Below are 18,947 nucleotides of genomic sequence, written 5' to 3' on the forward strand. Positions count from 1 at the left end.
ATTTAGTTTAAATGTCTTCGTCTTCTAAAAGTATAGTATTTCCATAGCATTCCAGACAAACAACAATAATGCATACAATAGAACAAATGTAATACTTACTGTCGTGGTTTAAGCCCAGTCGGCAGCCATTCTCTCACACCCCCCCCTTCCTCCCTCTGCTCCCAGAGGGATGGGGAGGAGAATTGAAAGAATGTAACTCCCACCGGTTGAGATAAGAGCCGTCCAGTAACTAAGCTATAATACAAACCACTACTACTGCACCAATAATAATAATGATAAGGGAAATAAAAAGGGAAGAGAATAAAACTGCTCACCACCCACCAACCACTACCCTTATTCGGAGAAAACTCCAGGAACAAACTTGCCAACAAAGTTTTCAAGCTGACAAGCAGGTGTTCTTTATTGCGGCACCGGGAGACACAGGGGATAACTCCTCCTAACGTGTGTCCCCGTATTGCTATACAAGCCATCCTTATATAGTCCCTGGGCATACATACATATTCATGAGCCTACGTATGGATTACATCATTTTCCAGAGAGTTCCCCGCATGCGTACAGAATTGTGGTGGTGGTCTCTGAGGGTCGTTTACTTCTTCCAACAATCTTGATCACTTCTGGCAGCCTTTGAAGCACGCGCAGTAGATGCTCATACCAGTTTATTGGTTCATTAGCACCAGAGACATAATAATCCTCCTGTCCTCCTATTTATCAGTTAGTTTAACTGTAGCCCATCCTGGACACCTGCCATTCCCAGATACTCCTTATCCCTGTGTCCTGTTCTTCTAGACTGTTTTTCTTAAAACTAGGCCAACTATAACGATTTATCTTGTGAGAATTCTCAGTATGTTCTCTAGCTGTACTCTATTTTTTTTCTCTATGTATCATGCACCTCAGTAATTTTCCATTGCTACTGTTACAAAGCCATCAAACTCAACATTACTTAAAACTAATTCTAAAGGTTTCTATATTCCATTTTGTGATTTTGTGCCCCTTTGTCTCAACCCAGCCTGACCGAACTGTGCTCTAGCCCTTCCGGGTAACTGCCCCCAGTTCTACATCCTGGGCATGATGTGCTGTCGTATGGAATACCTCTTTGGCTAGTTTGGGTCAGGTGTCCTGTCTCTGGTTCTTCCTGGCTTCCCCTCCTCCCTGGCAGAGCATGAGACTCAAAGTCCTTGGTCAGACTAAACATAATTTAGCAAGAATTAAAAAAATTAATGTTATCAGCACTGCTTCCAGGCCAAATGTAAAAAACAGCACTGCACCAGCTACTAAGAAGGAGAAAAATGATTGGTACTGCTTAACCCAGGGCAGTATCCACCCTTAATTCCATACCTTTCATGTCATGCTCAGATCCCACGTTTTCAGTATACCATCACTCTTATGTATATACACACACACATATATATATATGTACACACACATATATATACATCCACAGACACAGAGAGAGAGAGATCATTCCTTAGTGCATGGACCAATCCCTATAAAGCTGCTGAGTCCATCCAGTGCATGATGTCAGGCTCCATCTCTTGTAACAGTCTTTCAGAGCCAGGAGAGTGTTATGTAGTCAGTCTGCCAGGTCTCCTCATATTTGTACTTTAGCTGTCGTCCTTCATAACAAAGAGGCTGCTAAGTCCACCCCTCAATCAGTAGTCCATCTCTATGTTGCATCTCTGCCCTGATGGCCTGAAGGGTCATGGGCCCACCAGGCTCAGAATAATTCACCCTCTCCTTCAGCAGTTTTTGCAGCTTGTCATAGGGGACTCCATATAGCTGCCTTAAATCTCTGACGTTTCCAAAGCACTGGAGGGGACAAGTGGGCTAGATACTTGCCCGTACTGTCCGACATGCCCTGCCACTCATGACTGTCCAGACTTGGGGACAATCTCTTGGTCTTCCTCTGTCGTCGCCTAATCCTAGAAAAGACCCAAACCTGACTCTGCTTAACTTTTGATGTCAGACAAAATGGTCATTGTTAAAACACAGTCTGTATGTGTGCCAACATGCTGATCTCCATCACAATCATCAGGCAGGTCTCAAGGGTACCCAAAGGCCATTTAAAACCATCAGAACTCTCAAATGATGCTGCTGTTCTTGTCACTGGGGCTGGTGTAGCTGCTGTGCTTGGAGTTGGATTAGCTGTGCTGTCTGCTGGGGTTGGAGTTTGAGTAGCTGCTGTGCTTGTCACTTGGGTGTGTGGGAATGTCTCCCTCATAGGCTGATCACCCGAGGAGGGGGGAAAAAGATGTGTAATTGCTATACACTTCTGTTATATACCTCCCCAAGTATAGAGGTGGTGACCACACTGGGAACGCAAGCCAGATCAGTTTCATGATCAATGATTCTATTGTATTACAAGTCATTGTCATAAAGTACAGTGAAACAAGAACCTTAGCCCAAAGCCCCCAGCAGATAAACACTAACACAGCAAATACTGGCTGTAAGTAAGGTATGACATGCTGAAACTGCGAGATCAAGAGCAACATCTTTGAAAGCCAATAAATCAGCATTGTGAGGAGTGATTATTAATCTGAAACAGTGAATGCTTATCATAAATACAATTACACACTGTCATCAGATCTGTTGTTATCTCAAACCTGTGTGCCTCACGTTGGGCACCAAAAAGAACTGTCATGGTTTAAGCGCAGTTGGCCTCCGTTTCTCGCCCCCCTCCTCCCTCTGCTCCCGGAGGCATGGGGAGGAGAATGGAAAGAATGTAACTCCCATGGCTTGAGATAAGAACAGTGCAGTAACTAAGGTATAACACAAACCACTACTGCTACCACCAATAGTAATTCATTCATTCATGGCTTGACTTCGCGAACGAAGATTTGGGAAGGGCATTTACCCACGCTTACTACAAGTGCGCTGATGACTAAGAAGGCCAATGTGGGATAGGCAAATCCGGCTACAAAAAGCACAGCAGAAGGTCTCCTTGGGTGGAACAGGTGGGACACGATTCTTCCTGCGTTGTCTTTTCTCCTCGAGACTAGTTCTTCGTGAACTCTCAAAGGAGTCAGCGGCATTATGTATGGTGTGCCTCCAAGTCTCCTGATTGGAGGCCAAGGTGGACCACTGATGGTAGTCAATATGGCCAAGGCTAAGGTATTGTTTCAGGGAGTCCTTGTATCTCTTCTTTGGGGCACCTCTCTTGCGGCTACCAGTGGCAAGTTCACCATAAAACACGATCTTGGGGAGGCGGTGATCCTTCATTCTAGAGACGTGCCCTGCCCAGCGCAGCTGCAATTTCAGCAATATGGCCTCGATGCTGGTGACCCCTGCCTGTTCGAGGACAGTGACATTAGACACATAGTCAGTCCAATGGATGTTTAGAATTGTACGGAGGCAGCGCTGATGAAAGCGTTCCAGGAGTCGCAGGTGATGACGGTAGATGACCCATGATTCAGACCCATATAAAAGAGTAGACAATACAGTGGCTCTGTAGACACTGATCTTTGTACTTTTCTTCAGGTGTTTATTACACCAGACTCTTTTATGGAGTTTTCCAAAGGCTCTATATGCCTTTGCTATTCTGCTGTCTATCTCTTTGTCGATCGTGGCATCCGAGGAAATGATGCTTCCCAGATAGCTGAACTGCTGAACTGTCTTAAGCTCTGACTCGCCGATGGTAATATGGGGATGGCGATGATCTTCTTGGGGTGCAGGTTGGTAGAGGACTACTGTCTTCTTCAAGCTGACTTCCAGCCCAAAAACCTCAGCCGCCTCCGCAAAGCAAGATGTTAAACGCTGCAGAGCTGCTTCTGTGTGGGCAACAAGGGCTCTTAAGAGACTCTTAAGGCCATACAGCAGGTGAAAACTGGCAAGGCAGCTGGGGTTGACGGAGTCCCACCTGAAATATGGAAGCATGGAGGCCAAGCACTCCACGCTAAATTTCATGAGCTAGTTGTGTGCTGTTGGGAACAAGGCAAAATACCGTCAGACTTTCGTGACGCAGTCATCGTCACTCTGTATAAGAAAAAAGGTGCCAAGTCAGACTGCTCAAACTACCGTGGTATAACTCTGCTCTCCATTGCTGGTAAAATTCTTGGAAGAATACTATTGAACAGACTAGTACCTGCCATCGCAGAAGAACTTCTACCTGAAAGTCAGTGTGGTTTCAGGGCTAATAGAAGTACCACAGACATGGTATTTGTTCTCAGACAACTGCAAGAAAAGTGTAGAGAACAGAATAAGGGGTTATACGTAACTTTCGTTGACCTCACCAAAGCTTTTGACACTGTGAGCAGGAAAGGCTTGTGGCTGATCTTAGAACGATTAGGTTGTCCCCCCAGGTTCCTCAAAATGATTATTCTCTTACATGAGGATCAGCAAGGCCAAGTCAGGTATGGTGATGCACTCTCTGAGCCTTTCCCAATAACCAATGGTGTGAAACAAGGTTGCGTTCTCGCACCGACCTTATTCACAATCTTCTTCAGTGTGATGCTCCAAAGGGCTACAGCAGACCTCGACGAACAAGACAGCATTTATATTCGATATCGTACCGATGGTAGCCTATTCAATCTAAGGCGACTGAAGGCCCACACTAAGACCCTAAACCATCTTGTCCGTGAACTGCTCTTTGCTGATGATGCCACCACCAATAGTAATAATGATAAGGGAAATAACAAGGGAATAGAATACAACCACTCACCACCTGCTGACCAATACCCAGCCTGACCGAGCAGTGATCTAGCCCTTCCAGGTAACTGCCCCCATTTCCACATCCTGGGCATGATGTGCTATGGTATGGAATACCTCTTTGGCTAGTTTGGGTCAGGTGTCCTGTCTCTGCTTCCTGCTGGCTTCCCCTCCTTCCTGGCAGAGCATGACATTCTGAAATTCCTTGGTCTGGGTAACCATTTGAGCAGTAACCAAAAACATTGGTGTTATCAGCACTGTTCCCAGGCTGAAAGTCAAAACTAGGGCACTGCACCAGCCACTAAGAAGGAGAAAAATAACTGCTGCTGCTGAACCCTGGACACTTACTTAGAATATTTCAGTTGGCAGGGACCTACAACAGTCATCTAATCCAACTGTCTAACCTCTTTAGAGCTGACCAAGAGTTAAAGCAATTTATTAAGGGCATTGTCCAAATGCCTCTTAAACACTGACAGACTTGGGGCATCAACTGCGTTTCTAGGAAGCCTGTTCTAATGTTTGACCATGCTTTTGGTAAACATATCTGAAACTATAGATCTTTTTCTAAGTCTCCTGATTTGTTTTGTTCCAGGTACTAGAACACTAAAACTAACAATATTGCAAGAATAGGGGATTTTGGGAGAGTACAAAATGGACTTCTTTGCATTAGTCTTGTCAATTCTTCTTGCCGCCTTTTAGGTAAGAACCAGAACAGTTGCTGAGTGTGTGGCTTTCTATTACATGTGGAAAAAGTCAGAACGTTATGATTACTTTGCTCAGCAAACAAGATTTGGAAAGAAGAGATATAACCATCATCCAGGAGTTACGTAAGTAAAACATTCTTGGAATATGTTTTCTGTTGTAAATGGTAAATGTAGAAGATAGTTTTTAATTGCCTTCATTGCAGTGTAATGCTGAAGTGCCTGTTGCAAATGAAATTAAATCTGTCATCATTTTTAGGCCTTGTTTTTCTGTTAAGTAACTCATTATGAATACCATATTCTTTAAGGGACTACATGGATCGTTTGGTAGATGAAGCAGAAGCCCTTGGAGAAGTACATTCTTCAGCCTTAACATCTCGTACTCGAACAGAAACTATTCCTGATCAACAGCTAAACATTCTGAACTCTATTACTGCTAATGAGCTGACAGGTAAAGTAAGAGGAAAAAAAACAACAAACCAACCCTCACAAAACCTTTCTGTTTGTCCTTGTTTAAGCCTAGCCAGCAACTAAGTGCCATACAGCCACTTGCTTGCTCCCCCCCAACTTTCCCTCCTGAGACAGATGAGGAGGTGAATCAGAAGAATGTATAACCCATGGGTTGTGATAAGAATGGTCTAATAATTTGCATTAAGTAAAATTATAATAGAAATAATACCAATAATAACAATACTAATAATAATATTAATAGGGAGCAACAAAAAAAAAAGGAGAAAATGAAAGTGATGCACAGTACAGTTGCTCACCACCCATTGACCGATACCCAGCCTGTCCTGAGCAGCGATTGGTCCCTTCAGGATAATTCCCCCCAGTTTATATATTAGACATGAAGTGCTGTGGTATGGAATGCCCCTTTGGCTAGTTTGGGTCATGTATCCTGTCTGCTCCCTCCTGGCTTCTTGTGCCCCTCCTCACTAGCAGAGCATGAGAGACTGAAAAGTCCTTGATCAAGGTAAGTGCTACTTAGTAACAACTAAAACATTGTTGTGTTATCAGCATTATTCCCAGACTAAAGCCCCAAAACAAAGCACTGCACCAGCTACTGGGAAGAAAATTAACTCTATTCTAGCTAAAATCAGGACAGTATCTGCCCCTTATTTATGTCATGCTCAGGCCCCACACTTTACAATAAACCATCACCTTTTCTGTCTTTTTTTTTTATTTATACACACACACTCTCGCATATCCACATACAGATATCATTCCCTTCGCCTACAGATCATCCCTATAAAAGTCTGTTGGGTTTATTCAGTCAATGATGTCAGGCTTCATCTGTTGTAACAGTGTTTCAGGGCAGGAGAGATGGTATACAGTGCTAGATTGTTGCCTGCTGCAGCCAGTTCTGATTTCATCACCACTGTGCTTACCCAGCTTCCTTAAAATTCATTCTTTGTTAGTATAATGATCAAAAGGGAGCTAGGTTCAGGCCCCAATCTCTGCAGTGCTGGAGGTGACTTCTAGCTGCTGTGGACAACTTCTAGCACCTATATAACACTTTGAGCTGCTATGGAAGTGTTATATAGCAGTCAATAGCATAAAATAGAGTTCATTGGTGACATTTACCTAAAATCAAATTCCCTTGAGGTACATACTGGATTTCCCCATTTCCTCCATTGCCCACCAAGTGCACACAGGTCCTGGAGAAAAAGCAGTCCCACAAATGGGTTTCCCTTTGCCTGTAGCAGGAATATCCCAGACTGTCTTCTCCAGCATATTCTTTAGGTGCACCAAAGGAACATTATCCTCTTCTAGAGTATGTAAAAGTTTTGATTGGGCCAGGTCAGCCTGATTGGCAGATCCACTAATATTGACTAACAAAGGTGGCTTCTGCTAAATGTATATCCCAATGTTTGAAAGCCCCAATACCCATTGCTCTCAGTGCAGTCTTCAACAGTCCATTGTACCGTTTGATTTTCCCAGAGGCTGGTGTGTGATAGGGGATGGGATATAACCTCTCAGTGCCATGCCCTTTGGATCAAGTTGTTCTGGAAATGAGTCCCGTTCTCTGACTTAAATCTTTCCGGGGTGCTGTGTCACCACAAAACTTGTATTTCAAGATCCGGGAAGGTGTTCTTAGCAGTGGTATGGGGTACAGTGTGTGTTTCCAGCCATTCAGTTGTTGCTTCTGTCATTGTAAGCACTGGGGCAGGTTGGTGGGAATGTGATATAATAAATCTGCAAGGCCTTCCTATATTTGTACTTCAGCCATCGTCCTCCATACCAGAGAGGCTTTAACTGCTTGGCTTGCTTAAATGAGGGACATGTTTTGCATTCATGAATAACCTGGGTGATAGCATCCATGGACAAGTCCATCCCTAAATTACAAACCCCTCTATGTTGCATGGCTTGAAGTACCATGGACCCTTTGGGCTAAAACTAATTCAACTTTATGCTGCCAGTCTAGATCTGCACAAGCCACTTCAGTCTTAGCAGCCTGATATATGTGTTGGTTATTCTGATGTTCCTCAGTGGCCCAACTCTTGGGTACCTGAGCATATAACTGGTGTACCTTCATCATCAGGTTCTGCACCCGGGCAGCGATATCTTGCCACAGTGCAGCAGCCCAGATGGGTTTACCTCAGCCTTGCCAGTTGTTCTGCTTTCATTGCTGCAACTACGCCCACAGGGCATTTGCCACCATCTATGAGTCAGTATAGAGAGAAAGTAATGGCCATTTTTCTCATTCAGCAATGTCCAAGGCCAGCTGGATGGCTTTCACCTCTGCAAACTGACTCGACTCGCCTTCTCCTTCAGCAGTTTCTTCAACTTGTCGTAGGGGACTCCATACATCGCTGATGCTTTCCCACAATGCAGCAGGACCCATCAGTAAATGAGGCATATTGTTTCTCACTTTCTGACAGTTTATTATGCAGTGGTGCTTCTTCAGCATTTATCACCTCCTCTGACATTCTGAAATCATTATCCTCTGGCCAGTCCGTGATGACTTCTAGGATTCCAGGATGATTGAGGTTTCCTATTTGGGCTTGTTGTGTGATTAGTGCAACCCACTGAGGGGTTGACCTCAAGTCTCCCCTGGAGCTTTCTGACAGAGGCTCCAGGTAGGACCTTTCTCCCCAGTGGTGGTGTAAAACACATTTTTCACATCTTGCCCAGTCCGGACTGGTGCAAGGGCTACTGCATGAATTATCTCCCATTTAATTTGTTGAAAGGCTTGTCATTGCTCAGGACTCCGCTTGATATCATTTTTTTCTGATCATGGGCCTATAATCAGACTGTAATTTGGGATGTGCATTCTCCAGAACCCCACAACACCTAAGAAACTTGTGCTTCTTTCTTATTAGTTGGTGGAGACATTGCTGTTATTTTGTCGTGTCTATTGGGTTCTGACAGTGTCCATCTTGCTATTTTATTCTCAGAAATTGATTTTTCCTGTGCAGGTCCCTTAACCTTACTTTGTTTTAATGCAAAACCGGCCTTCAGAAGGATTTGGATTATTTTTTTCTCTTTCTAAAAACTACTTCTGTTGTATTGCTTTACACAATGATGTCGTCAATGTATTGTCAGTGTTCCAAAGCTTCTCTCCATTACAGTACGTTCTGCATAAGTCTGTGACCGATGGTAGGGCTGTGTTTCCACCTCGGGGGCAGTCAGTTCTAAATGTACTGGACTTTAGTGTTATGGGGATGAAAATAGTTGTGCTGCCAATTGCTGGAGTTTGTGTAGTCATGGTACTGGTCATTAGTTTGTGTAGCTAGGGTGCTTGTGGAAATTGAAGTGGTTCTAATGCTTGTTGCTGCAGTATGAATTGCCATAGTTTGTGCACCTGGGATTTGAGTAGCTATAATGTGTGTAGCAAGGACTGAAGTAGCTGCAGTCCTTGTCGCTGGAGTTTGAGTAGCTACAGTGCCTGTCACTCGATTTTGAGTCCCTTTTTTTTTCCTCCTTTGAGCCACAGTGCTTCTTATAGTGGTTGGAGTAGCCACATGTAGCTATTTTAACCCTAAGCAAGATCTGAGCCATATTCAACAGTGTGCTGGTTCCTAGCAAAAGAACCAAGCTGGTTTCAAGGCTATACAAAGGGTATTCAAAATTGTTAAAATACATGGATACTGCTGTAATTATCCCGGAGGAGGATATAGGAAACTGAAGGAAGATGTTTCTGTTACCAGTTGGCTTTCAGAGAAAAGGCCAAAGGTGTAATCATTAGTAGTTCCCACCAGATGGCTCTCGAGGGACAAGGGTGATAACAATACTGAGTGCACATACCACATTAGTCTCATGATCAGCAATTCTGTCATCATAACCCAGCACTGCAGAGTATAACAGAATTATAACTAAGCCCAAGCCCCACGAATAAACATTACCCCAGGGACCACATATGACAAGAACAGTATTACATAGCAAACCAGTGGGCATGAACTCTGAGAACAAATGAAGCAACACTGGCCAATGACTATTACAATATAATGAATGCTTATACCAGAATTGTTTTAACATTCTCTGGTCGTATCCATCTTTATGTCAACCCTTTGAGCCCCATGTTGGGCACCAAAAATGACTGTCATAGTTGAAATCTAGCTGGTAACTTAAGTACCATGTAGCTGCTCGCTCTCTCGCACACACCCCCTTCCCTCCTCCCTGGGTGGGATGGGAAGGAGAATTGAAAGAATGTAAAACTTGCAGGTTGAGGTAAGAACTGTTTAATAATTGAAATTGAGTAAAATATAATGATAACACCAACAAAAACAATGCTGATAATAATGATAGGGAACTCCCCCCCACCCCTCCCAGTTTGTATACTGGGCATGACGTGCTATAGTATGGAATACCCATTTGGCTAGTTTAGGTTGGGTATCCTGTCTGATTCCTCGTGGCTTCTTGTGCCCCTTCTCACTGGCAGAGCATGAGAGACTGAGAAGTCCCTGATCAGGGTAAGTGCAACTTAGTAACAACTAAAACGTGTATTACTAGCATTATTCCCAGACTGAAGCTAAAACACAGTGCTGTACCAGCTACTAGGAAGGAAATTAACTCTATCCCAGCTGAAACCAGGACATTGTTGTGACTCTATAAGCAACTATCTTGTTTACATTTTGTGTTCATCTTTTCTAGCGTTGACAAGCAGTGTAGCTACAGTCTGCCATGATTCAGATGTGAACTGCCTGGATGATACCTTTCCTCCTATGGACAGCTTACCCCGAGCACCGGTTAATCATGTGCCTGTTGGAACAGAGGAATTGCTTAACTTGCCTAGCAGTGGTGAAAGTGATTGTTTTAATTTGTTTGAGACTGGCTTTTATCATTCAGAGCTAAACCAAATGAACACATGCAGTGAGGAAACAGAAAGACCTGTGAAGAGATTGAAAATGGGGATTGCTGTCCCAGAATCTTTCATGAATGATGTCTCTGTAAATAATCTTGGTGTGGACTTTGATAACCATGCACACCATATTACCAGTGCCAAAATGGCTGTTTCAGTGGCTGACTTCAGTTTATCTGCAAATGATACAAATGGTTTTATTAGTACCCACGCTCTTCACCAACATACAGCCCTTCACTCAGAATGACTGTGGAAAACTAAACAAACAGTGGGTACTTTATGCAGTAGTAGTAAACTTAATGGGAACTATCAGGTTTGCCTAGTCTTTCACTGGAAGTTTGAATTTTGACATCAGTGATGTCTCTTCATGTATAGAACTATATCTTGATTTATCAAGAGTAATTTCTTTTTTCAGTCCATAAATGTGGAAATGTTTGGTAGAATTTGGGACTGTAGAGAGAGGCCACCATTTCAAAACCAGCACAGAAGTTCTGAACTTATTGGAGTGGCTTTTTAGTCTAAGTTACTTTTGCCATAAGAGATACAGTGTAACAACATTTACAGGTACTGATGCTGATTCTCTGCTCAATGTAGCTCCCACCCTCTTATAAAGGGAGGTATGGGTTTCTCTAACTTAAACTGCACAAATATAAAAGGATTTTTTTTTTTAATGGAACCTTCTCTTATGTGATACTAGAGTACTTCAGTTTAAAACCCAGCAAGTTCATCTTGGTGGAAGCTAGCACAAGGGACTTAACATGAGTAAAGTATGAAGACCTACACTCGGATGCTGTTGCAAAATTATAGACCATGGCTACCTTACATAGAAGTAATTACGCTGTCAGTTATCTGTGTACTTTAAACTTACTAGCTTAAACAGATGCATCGTAGGCTATTGTATTCAGATGGGGTTTGTCCACAACTTTGAAGATTAATGCACCTGTGTAACTTAACTTTCCTAAGGCAGCTGATGTATGAAAGCTATAGTCTGCACAGTTTAGGATTTACCACTAAACAAACAGTCTGTGTTTTGGAAGACATCTTAAATTATTTGGAACACTGCAGTTCAAAGTGTTACAGTTTTGAGGGACTAACTAATTTTATTAAATTAGAACATTGAAGTAGGTATCTAAAAGTTTTTCTTCAAAGTGGATTGCATCTATTTGTTTTGGCAAGTCACTGGCTCAAAAATGGCACTTAACTACATTGGTCAAATAAAGGAAAGGATAAGTAAAAATGTTTCCCATAAAAGCAACTATTTAACTTGAGTAATTTTTTACTTTGAACATTGACTGCAATTTAGTCATCCGCAAAGTTTGTCTTGCAAATGTTTTTTTCCAATTCTTGTGGAAGAACGTTACTTCAGTAGAATGGCCTCTTTCCCTCTGTACTTTTTCTTTGCACTGTTTGTATTACAAATTTAATTGCCACTAATTTGTTTTCATTATTGAAGTAATTAAGTTTGTGTTGGTGATATTTGTAATAGTTGCTTCAAAGTTATGCTGAGTAATTAGAAAGTAGTGACTTTAATAATTGGAAGGGAAGAGGGTATTATGTGTACTGTGAACTGTATTGATATCCTGAGTTTCAAATGCAACATATGGAGTTTTCTTTATAGCACTGTAATGAAGATTGTCTTGAAGCATTTATGCAATAGCACATTTACCATGTTAAAAGGAATTTGTTTAGCGCAGTGGACAAAAATAATTTTGTAATCACTTCTTAGCATATACATCTGAAATATGTAATTCTAGTAAGTACACAGTTAATGGGTAGCCTTGGCCCTGTGTTGTACTCTTGACATTTTTAGCCAAGTTGTCAGCTTCTTGTTGCTGTGTTTTGTGCTGAACACACCTTGTTTATTTTGTTTTGAAACATACCTTGTTTTGAATGTTTTTACCTTGGTATGTTTTGAAACATACCTTGTTTCTTTTGTTTATGAATCAACACATTTTATGTAATTTTGTAAAATACTGACCATAATCCTTCATTGTTATACGTTCAAATTTATGGGTTTACAGAAAGTGGCTGGTCTGTATAAAAAACATACAAAGATTACTGAATGGTTATACCAGTTGCACTTAAATGAACATGCCCATTCTTATTAGCTGATACAGTAATATATTCAATTTATCTATGCATTGCTGGGCTCTTAATGTAGATGGAGTCTTGTCTAAGGTTTGGGTTGTCAGCAAGTTGAATGGACACTTTAGTTATTAAATACTTTTGACCAAAATTCAGAAAATGAGAGAAAAAATAATTCCAGCTAGTCTAATAGATTTTTAGATGCTGATCATATTTAGCCTGTTGGCTAGCTAGCTGATATTGTTTACTTTTAATTCCTTGTTAAAATGAGGCAATAATTTGCAAGATTTTGTAAATATGTAAAATCTTCATATCTTTAGATACCTGTTTCAATATTTTCTGACTACTTATGTGTATAGTAACATTTTTGTGTGTGCTTGATGTAGCATTCATAAATTTGTACCCCTATGACTTTATCCATGTCAAATAGGTATTTATTGATTTTTTTTTTCTTTCAGAAGCTGGATTTAATTATTTTTCTCTCAGTTTAAACATTTAAAATTGAGAACTTGTTGCTGTTTATTAAAAGAATTGTGTTTTGAAAGTCAGCATGAAGATAAATTAATTTCAACTGTATGAAGAAATTGTATTGCCTTGGTTCTTTGATGGTGAAGCACAATTCTTATAATAAACTGATGAATACTTTGTCCTCTGCCGTACTTTTTCTTTATACAAACAAACCAAAAATCCATAATGGGCAATTGCAATGTTGGTAAATATATTCTTTTTATATACAGGGAATCTGAAGAGGTTAGCTGATTAATTTAAAAGTGTAAATTGGCATTTTGATTATAGCAGTATTTTTACTTTGGTTGCATGTATGTCATCTTTTCATGCTAGGTTTTTAAATGTTAAGTTTTTCTCTTGTTATGGTCAAACTGCTGAATTTACTTGGAGGATACTAAATTGTATACTATTAGGTCAAAGAATTGTGCAATTGTTTCCTGTTTTGAATTTTTAAAACTGAGGGTCAAAAATGTAGTAGTGATACTACTAATTTAACCAAAGTTTTTAGGTGAATATTTCAACTTTGAATGTAAACTAATGGATAAACTGACCAACAGGGACACTATTTGCCCAGCATTACAAGCACATTGTCTACAGATGGGGAAACTAAATACAGTAATTTATAAAATAATGACAAGGTTACTATACTTTTTTTTTAATATTCCTGGTTTTCATTGGAAGAAGGAAAATGCTATCAACTGTAAAATACAGTAGGTATGGTTATAGCCCTCTTAATAAAACAGTTTCCAGTTATTCAAAGTACATACCCTATGCATAATAACATCTTTAGTGAAAATTGGAACATGTTTTTAATATCAGATGTTCAAGAGGAAGTTGCTGTTGTTGCGTTGGTTTTAATATTTGAACATAAACACTGATTTTTTTTTAAGCATTATTTTGTATTTGTTGTACTTTAATACCTGGTGTACAAGTCCAGAAATAAATGTCTGGAAACTTTTCTTTACTTGTAAAGCCTTTCACGCATCTGCATTATGTCTGCTACTTCCTTTTCAGATTTATTTAGCAAAACGTGTTCAGTTATTAAGATACTTGCATACTGTTGAAGTGCACACTACCACTTTACCTCATGTACAGATGAAAAATTCTATAAGCAGCTGGGAGAATTTTCATGATTGTTAGCACTTGTTCTTGCAGGGGACTTCAATTTTCCAGATGTCTGCTGGAAATACAATACAGCAAAGAGGAAACAGTCTAGGAGGTTCCTGGAGTGTAAGATAACTTTTTGACCCATCTGGTGAGTGCCCTGCTGGACCTGTTCTTTGCAAACAGAGAAAGACTTGTGGGTGATGTGATTGTTGGAGGCTGTCTTGAGTACAGCAATTATGAAACGATGAAAGTTTCGATTCCCAGAGAAATAAGGAGGGGGGCTAGCAAAACTTGGACTTCTGGAGTGCTGACTTTGGCCTGTTTAGGGGCCTGGTTGACAGTTCTTTGGGAGGCAGTCCTCAAGGACAAAGGAGTCCAGGAAGGCTGGACATTCTTCAAGAAGGAAATCTTAAAGGTGCAGGAGCAGGCCGTCTCCATGTGCCAAAAGACAAGCCAGCATGGAAGACGACCAGCCTGACTGAACCAAAGGTTTGGCTCGAACTGGAGCGAAAAAAAATAGAGTTTATAACCTTTGGAAGAAGGGGCAGGAAACTCAGGAGGACTACAACAATCTTGTGAGGTTATGCAGGGAGAAAATTAGTAGGGGCAAAGCCCAACTAGAACTTAATCTGGCTACTGCCGTAAAAGACAATTAAAAATGTTTCTATAAATACATTAGCAACAGAAGGAGAGCCAAGGAGAATCTCCCTCCTTTATTGGATGTGGGGGAAAACAGTGACGAAGGCTGAGGAAAAGGCTGAGGTACTTAATGCTGCCTTTGCCTCGGTCTTTAATAGTAAAACCAATTGTTTTCAGGGTACCCAGGCCCCTGAGCTGGAAGACAGGGATGGGGAGCAGAATGAATCCCCCATAATCCATGGGGAAATGGTTAGTGACCTGCTACACCACTTAGACACAGGTCTATGTGACCAGTTGGGATCCACCTATGGGTACTGAGGGAGCCGGCAGAAGTGCTCACCAAGCCAGTTTAAATTATTTATCAGCAGTCCTGGCTAACAAGGGAGGTTCCAGTTGAGTGGAAGTTAGCAAATATGGTGGCCATTGACAATAAGGGCCAGAAGAAGGATCTGGGGAACTATGGGTCTGTCAGTCTGACCTTGGTGCTAGGAAAGTTTATGGAGCAGATGGTCCTGAGTGCCTTCATGGGGCATGTATAGGACGAGCAGGTGATCAGGCCCAGTCAGAATGGGTTTATGAAAGGCAGGTACTTTTTGACTAACCTGATGTCTTCCTATGACAATGTGACCTGTTTAGTGGCTGAGGGAAAGGCAGTAGATGATGTCTACCTGGACTCTGTAAAACCTTTAACACCATTTCCCACAGCATTCTCCTGGAGAAACTGGCTGCTCATGGCTTTGACAGGTATACTTTGCTGGGTAAAAGACTGGCTGGATGGCTGGGCCCAAAGAGTGGTGGTAAATGAGTTAAATCCAGTTGACAGCTGGTCACAAGTAGTGTTCCCCAGGGCTCAGTATTGGGGCCAGTTCTGTTTGATATCTTTATCAATGATCTCAATGAGGGGATTGAGTATACCCTCAGTGAGTTAGGTGGGAGTGTTGATCTGCTTGAGGGGATAAAGGCTCTGCGGAAGAATCTGGACAGGCTGGACCCATGGGCTGTCAAGACCCGACTGGAGAAAACCCGGTTGCTGGACCCTGTTTCAGTTTGTGATCCCAAGAGTGAAATTAAGACACAAATGAGGTCAAATACCATAATAGATTAGTAAGTTTATTACAAAAAGACAGTTATTATAAAAAAGGAAAATTATTGTAATAAAGGGGATAGCGATAGGACAGATTGGAAAAAAATGTAGAAAATTAAACAAGGATTTGGGGTGCAGAGAGAGAGAGAGAGAGAGAGAGAGTGGTTCACCACCATGGATCCAGCAACATCCTGGGGATTCATTGTTGGTGGTGGTAGTTTTTTAGAGTTTGTAGTCAGTGTCAGAACAGAGTGTCCCCCAAGAGTCCATAGTAGTCGGTGGTGGGTGTCCTCATGGAGGTGCCCTTATGGAGTCTTTCCCTTGAAGGTACCCCATGGAAGTGTCCTGATGGAGTTGCTCTCATGGTAATGCCTCATGGAGGGTGTCCCTCAGGGTGTGTAGTAGTCATCGGTGGAGGCTGTCCTCACGGAGGTGTCCTCCTGGGGTCATCCTCGTGGCAATGGCTCCCTGATGATGTGCTTCTTGGTAATTACCTTTTTCCTTTTTTATAATGGGTTTGGGCGAGTACCTCTGTTCTCCATGTCATGAATTACACATTCCTGGTGGAGTTGCCCTGGTCTTGCAGCCAGCTCTTCAACTGCATGTCTGCAGCAATTCTTGGGATAATGGGTAGCAATTCCTCACACCAATCCTCTAGGTAATGGAGGGAAGAGTCTTAGCTCTTTCCCACTCTTTACTCAGGCAATGGATATTGGAGTCTTAACTTCTCCCACCCATCTCTGAGACAAAAGATAGGTGGAATTCCATCTCAGCTTCTCAGACCAGTCTTTGAGACAATGGGCAGTGGAGTCTGATTTCAGATCACTCTTTCACATGGTCCAAGGCCAACTGAGGTCCAACAGGGTTAAATACCGGGTCTCACACTTGGGTCACAATAACCCCATGCAATGCTACAGGCTTGGGGAAGAGTGGCTGGAAAGCCGGCTGTCAGAAAAAGACCTGGGGGTATTGGTTGACAGATGTCTGAATATGAAGCTGGCAGTATGGCCAAGAAGGCCAATAGCATCCTGGCTTGTATCAGAAATAGTGTGGATAGCGGAACTAGGGAAATGATTGTTTCACTGTACTTGGTATGGGTGAGGCAGCACCTCATGTAACGTGTTCAGTTTTGGGCCCATCACTGCAAGAAATGCATTGAGGTGCTGGAGTGTGTCCAACAAAGAACAGTGAAGCTGGTGAAGGGTCTAGAGAACAAGTGTTATGGGGAGTGGCTGAGGGAACTGGGGTTGTTTATCCTGGGGAAAAGAAGGCTGAGGGAAGACCTTGCTCTCCACGACTACCTGAAAGGAGGGTGTAGCAAGGTGGGTATCAGTCTCTTCACCCAAATAACAAGTGATATGACAAGAGGAAATAGCATCAAGTTTTGCCAGGGGAGGTTTAGATTGGATATTAGGAAAAATTTCTTCCCTGAAAGGCTTGTCAAGCATTAGAACAGGCTGCCCAGGGAAGTGGTGGAGTCACCATCACTGGAGGTATTTAAAAGATGTGTAGACATGGTGCTTAGGGACATGGTTTAGTGGTGGACTTGGCAGTGTTAGGTTAATGGTTAGACTTAATCTTAAAGGTCTTTTACAACCTAAATGATTCTATGAATGAGAAAAATGAAAATGTAACATATGGAGATGCAGATAAAGTAGTAAGAAATAATTTCTCTCAAGCACTAAACCATTATGTCTTTAGCATAGCAAAATCTTCGATGGGACTTAAATGTAGCTCCAGAGTAATGGATCACAGCAGTATAACCCAATTTTCAAATTGAATCGTAAGCTGTCGAGAATATGTTCCTGTTATTTTGTGTAAGAAAACCTGCTCAAATCCTTAAATCCATTTCAGATTAGACTACTTGAAATGCATTTTGTTTGGTTGGTTTTTTCCCTCCAAGAAATTTACCACTAATCTTGGACCCTAAAAAGCACTGTATTATTTTTAAGTTCTTACATACCACTTCTGTCAAAGGACAGAATTATTTACTTCTATGGTTTCCTCGGCTAAGAATGCTTGTTTTTGCAATGACTGGCACAATAACTCTTCACGGAAATTATTTATTTGTTAAAGAGATAGGAGGGCAAGCTGATATAAATTGGAACAAGAAAGCAGTAATTTGCCAAGTAATTAAAGTGAACTTTGCTTCCCTTTCTTCAGGAGCTAAGATGAAGAGATACAAGCTAAGTGTCTTCAGTGATGGTTGATACAAGATGCAAAGCAAAATACCTATCCAAAATACCTATACCTCCCTTTTTCCAGTTGTTTAGCATAAAGATCAATGTTGCTAGACAAAACAAATCATAATGACTAACACCATCTAGTCCTTTTTTTTATTTGATGCAATTAATTGTTAGCCATGCAATTCTAGAATCATAAACATGGTTTTAGTATATTAAAATACATCGATATCTATATATGCACACAATGTCGGCTTCTGCAAAGATTTTTAGTTAATCTCTTGATCATTCAAACACCTGTTTTCCTGCTATCCCAAATCAACAGGGATTCCAGTTAACAACTTCCTGCAGAATTACAATTGACTGTTACTACCAGCTTTGCCATTTGAGCTAAAAAGTCAAAAGTCAGAGCCTTGCAGACCAATTCTCTTTAGAAAAGCCTGGTGAGAGCAGCTGAGTATCTCTTGATGCAATCTCATTTATGCAAAAATCTGATTTCACGATCTGAATAGCAGCAGGCCCTCGTGGTTTCCAAATCGATACTGTAGTGTGAAAGGCTCCATCCTCCTGCCAAGGAGGTACATGGATTCAGCCCAACCTACTAAACTTCTCAGCCTCTCACACCCTCACAATTTAGCAAGTTGCATGAGGATGATAAGGGGGTTGGAGCACCTCCTGTATGAAGGCAGGCTAAGAAA

General features: G+C 41.6%; 1 protein-coding gene across 10 annotated transcripts in view; it reads left to right on the plus strand.

Moving 5' to 3' along the window:
* Positions 1 to 12,488, plus strand: part of LOC133218184 (mesoderm induction early response protein 3-like) — a 37,194-nt gene extending 24,706 nt beyond the window's left edge. For all 10 annotated transcript variants that reach the window (XM_061364348.1, XM_061364346.1, XM_061364347.1 and 7 more), the window contains 3 exons: positions 5,341 to 5,468; positions 5,651 to 5,793; positions 10,437 to 12,488. In XM_061364348.1, the coding sequence (XP_061220332.1) occupies positions 5,341 to 5,468; positions 5,651 to 5,793; positions 10,437 to 10,891 (726 nt within the window). In that variant the 3' untranslated portion in view covers positions 10,892 to 12,488. The remainder of the gene's footprint in view (positions 1 to 5,340; positions 5,469 to 5,650; positions 5,794 to 10,436) is intronic.
* Positions 12,489 to 18,947: the final 6,459 nt, after the last annotated feature.

This window comes from Neopsephotus bourkii, unplaced genomic scaffold (genome assembly GCF_033783945.1).
Source record: "Neopsephotus bourkii isolate Nb327-2 ecotype Australia unplaced genomic scaffold, CSIRO-AGI_Nbou_v1 NB_1233, whole genome shotgun sequence".
Lineage (NCBI taxonomy): Eukaryota > Metazoa > Chordata > Aves > Psittaciformes > Psittacidae > Neopsephotus > Neopsephotus bourkii.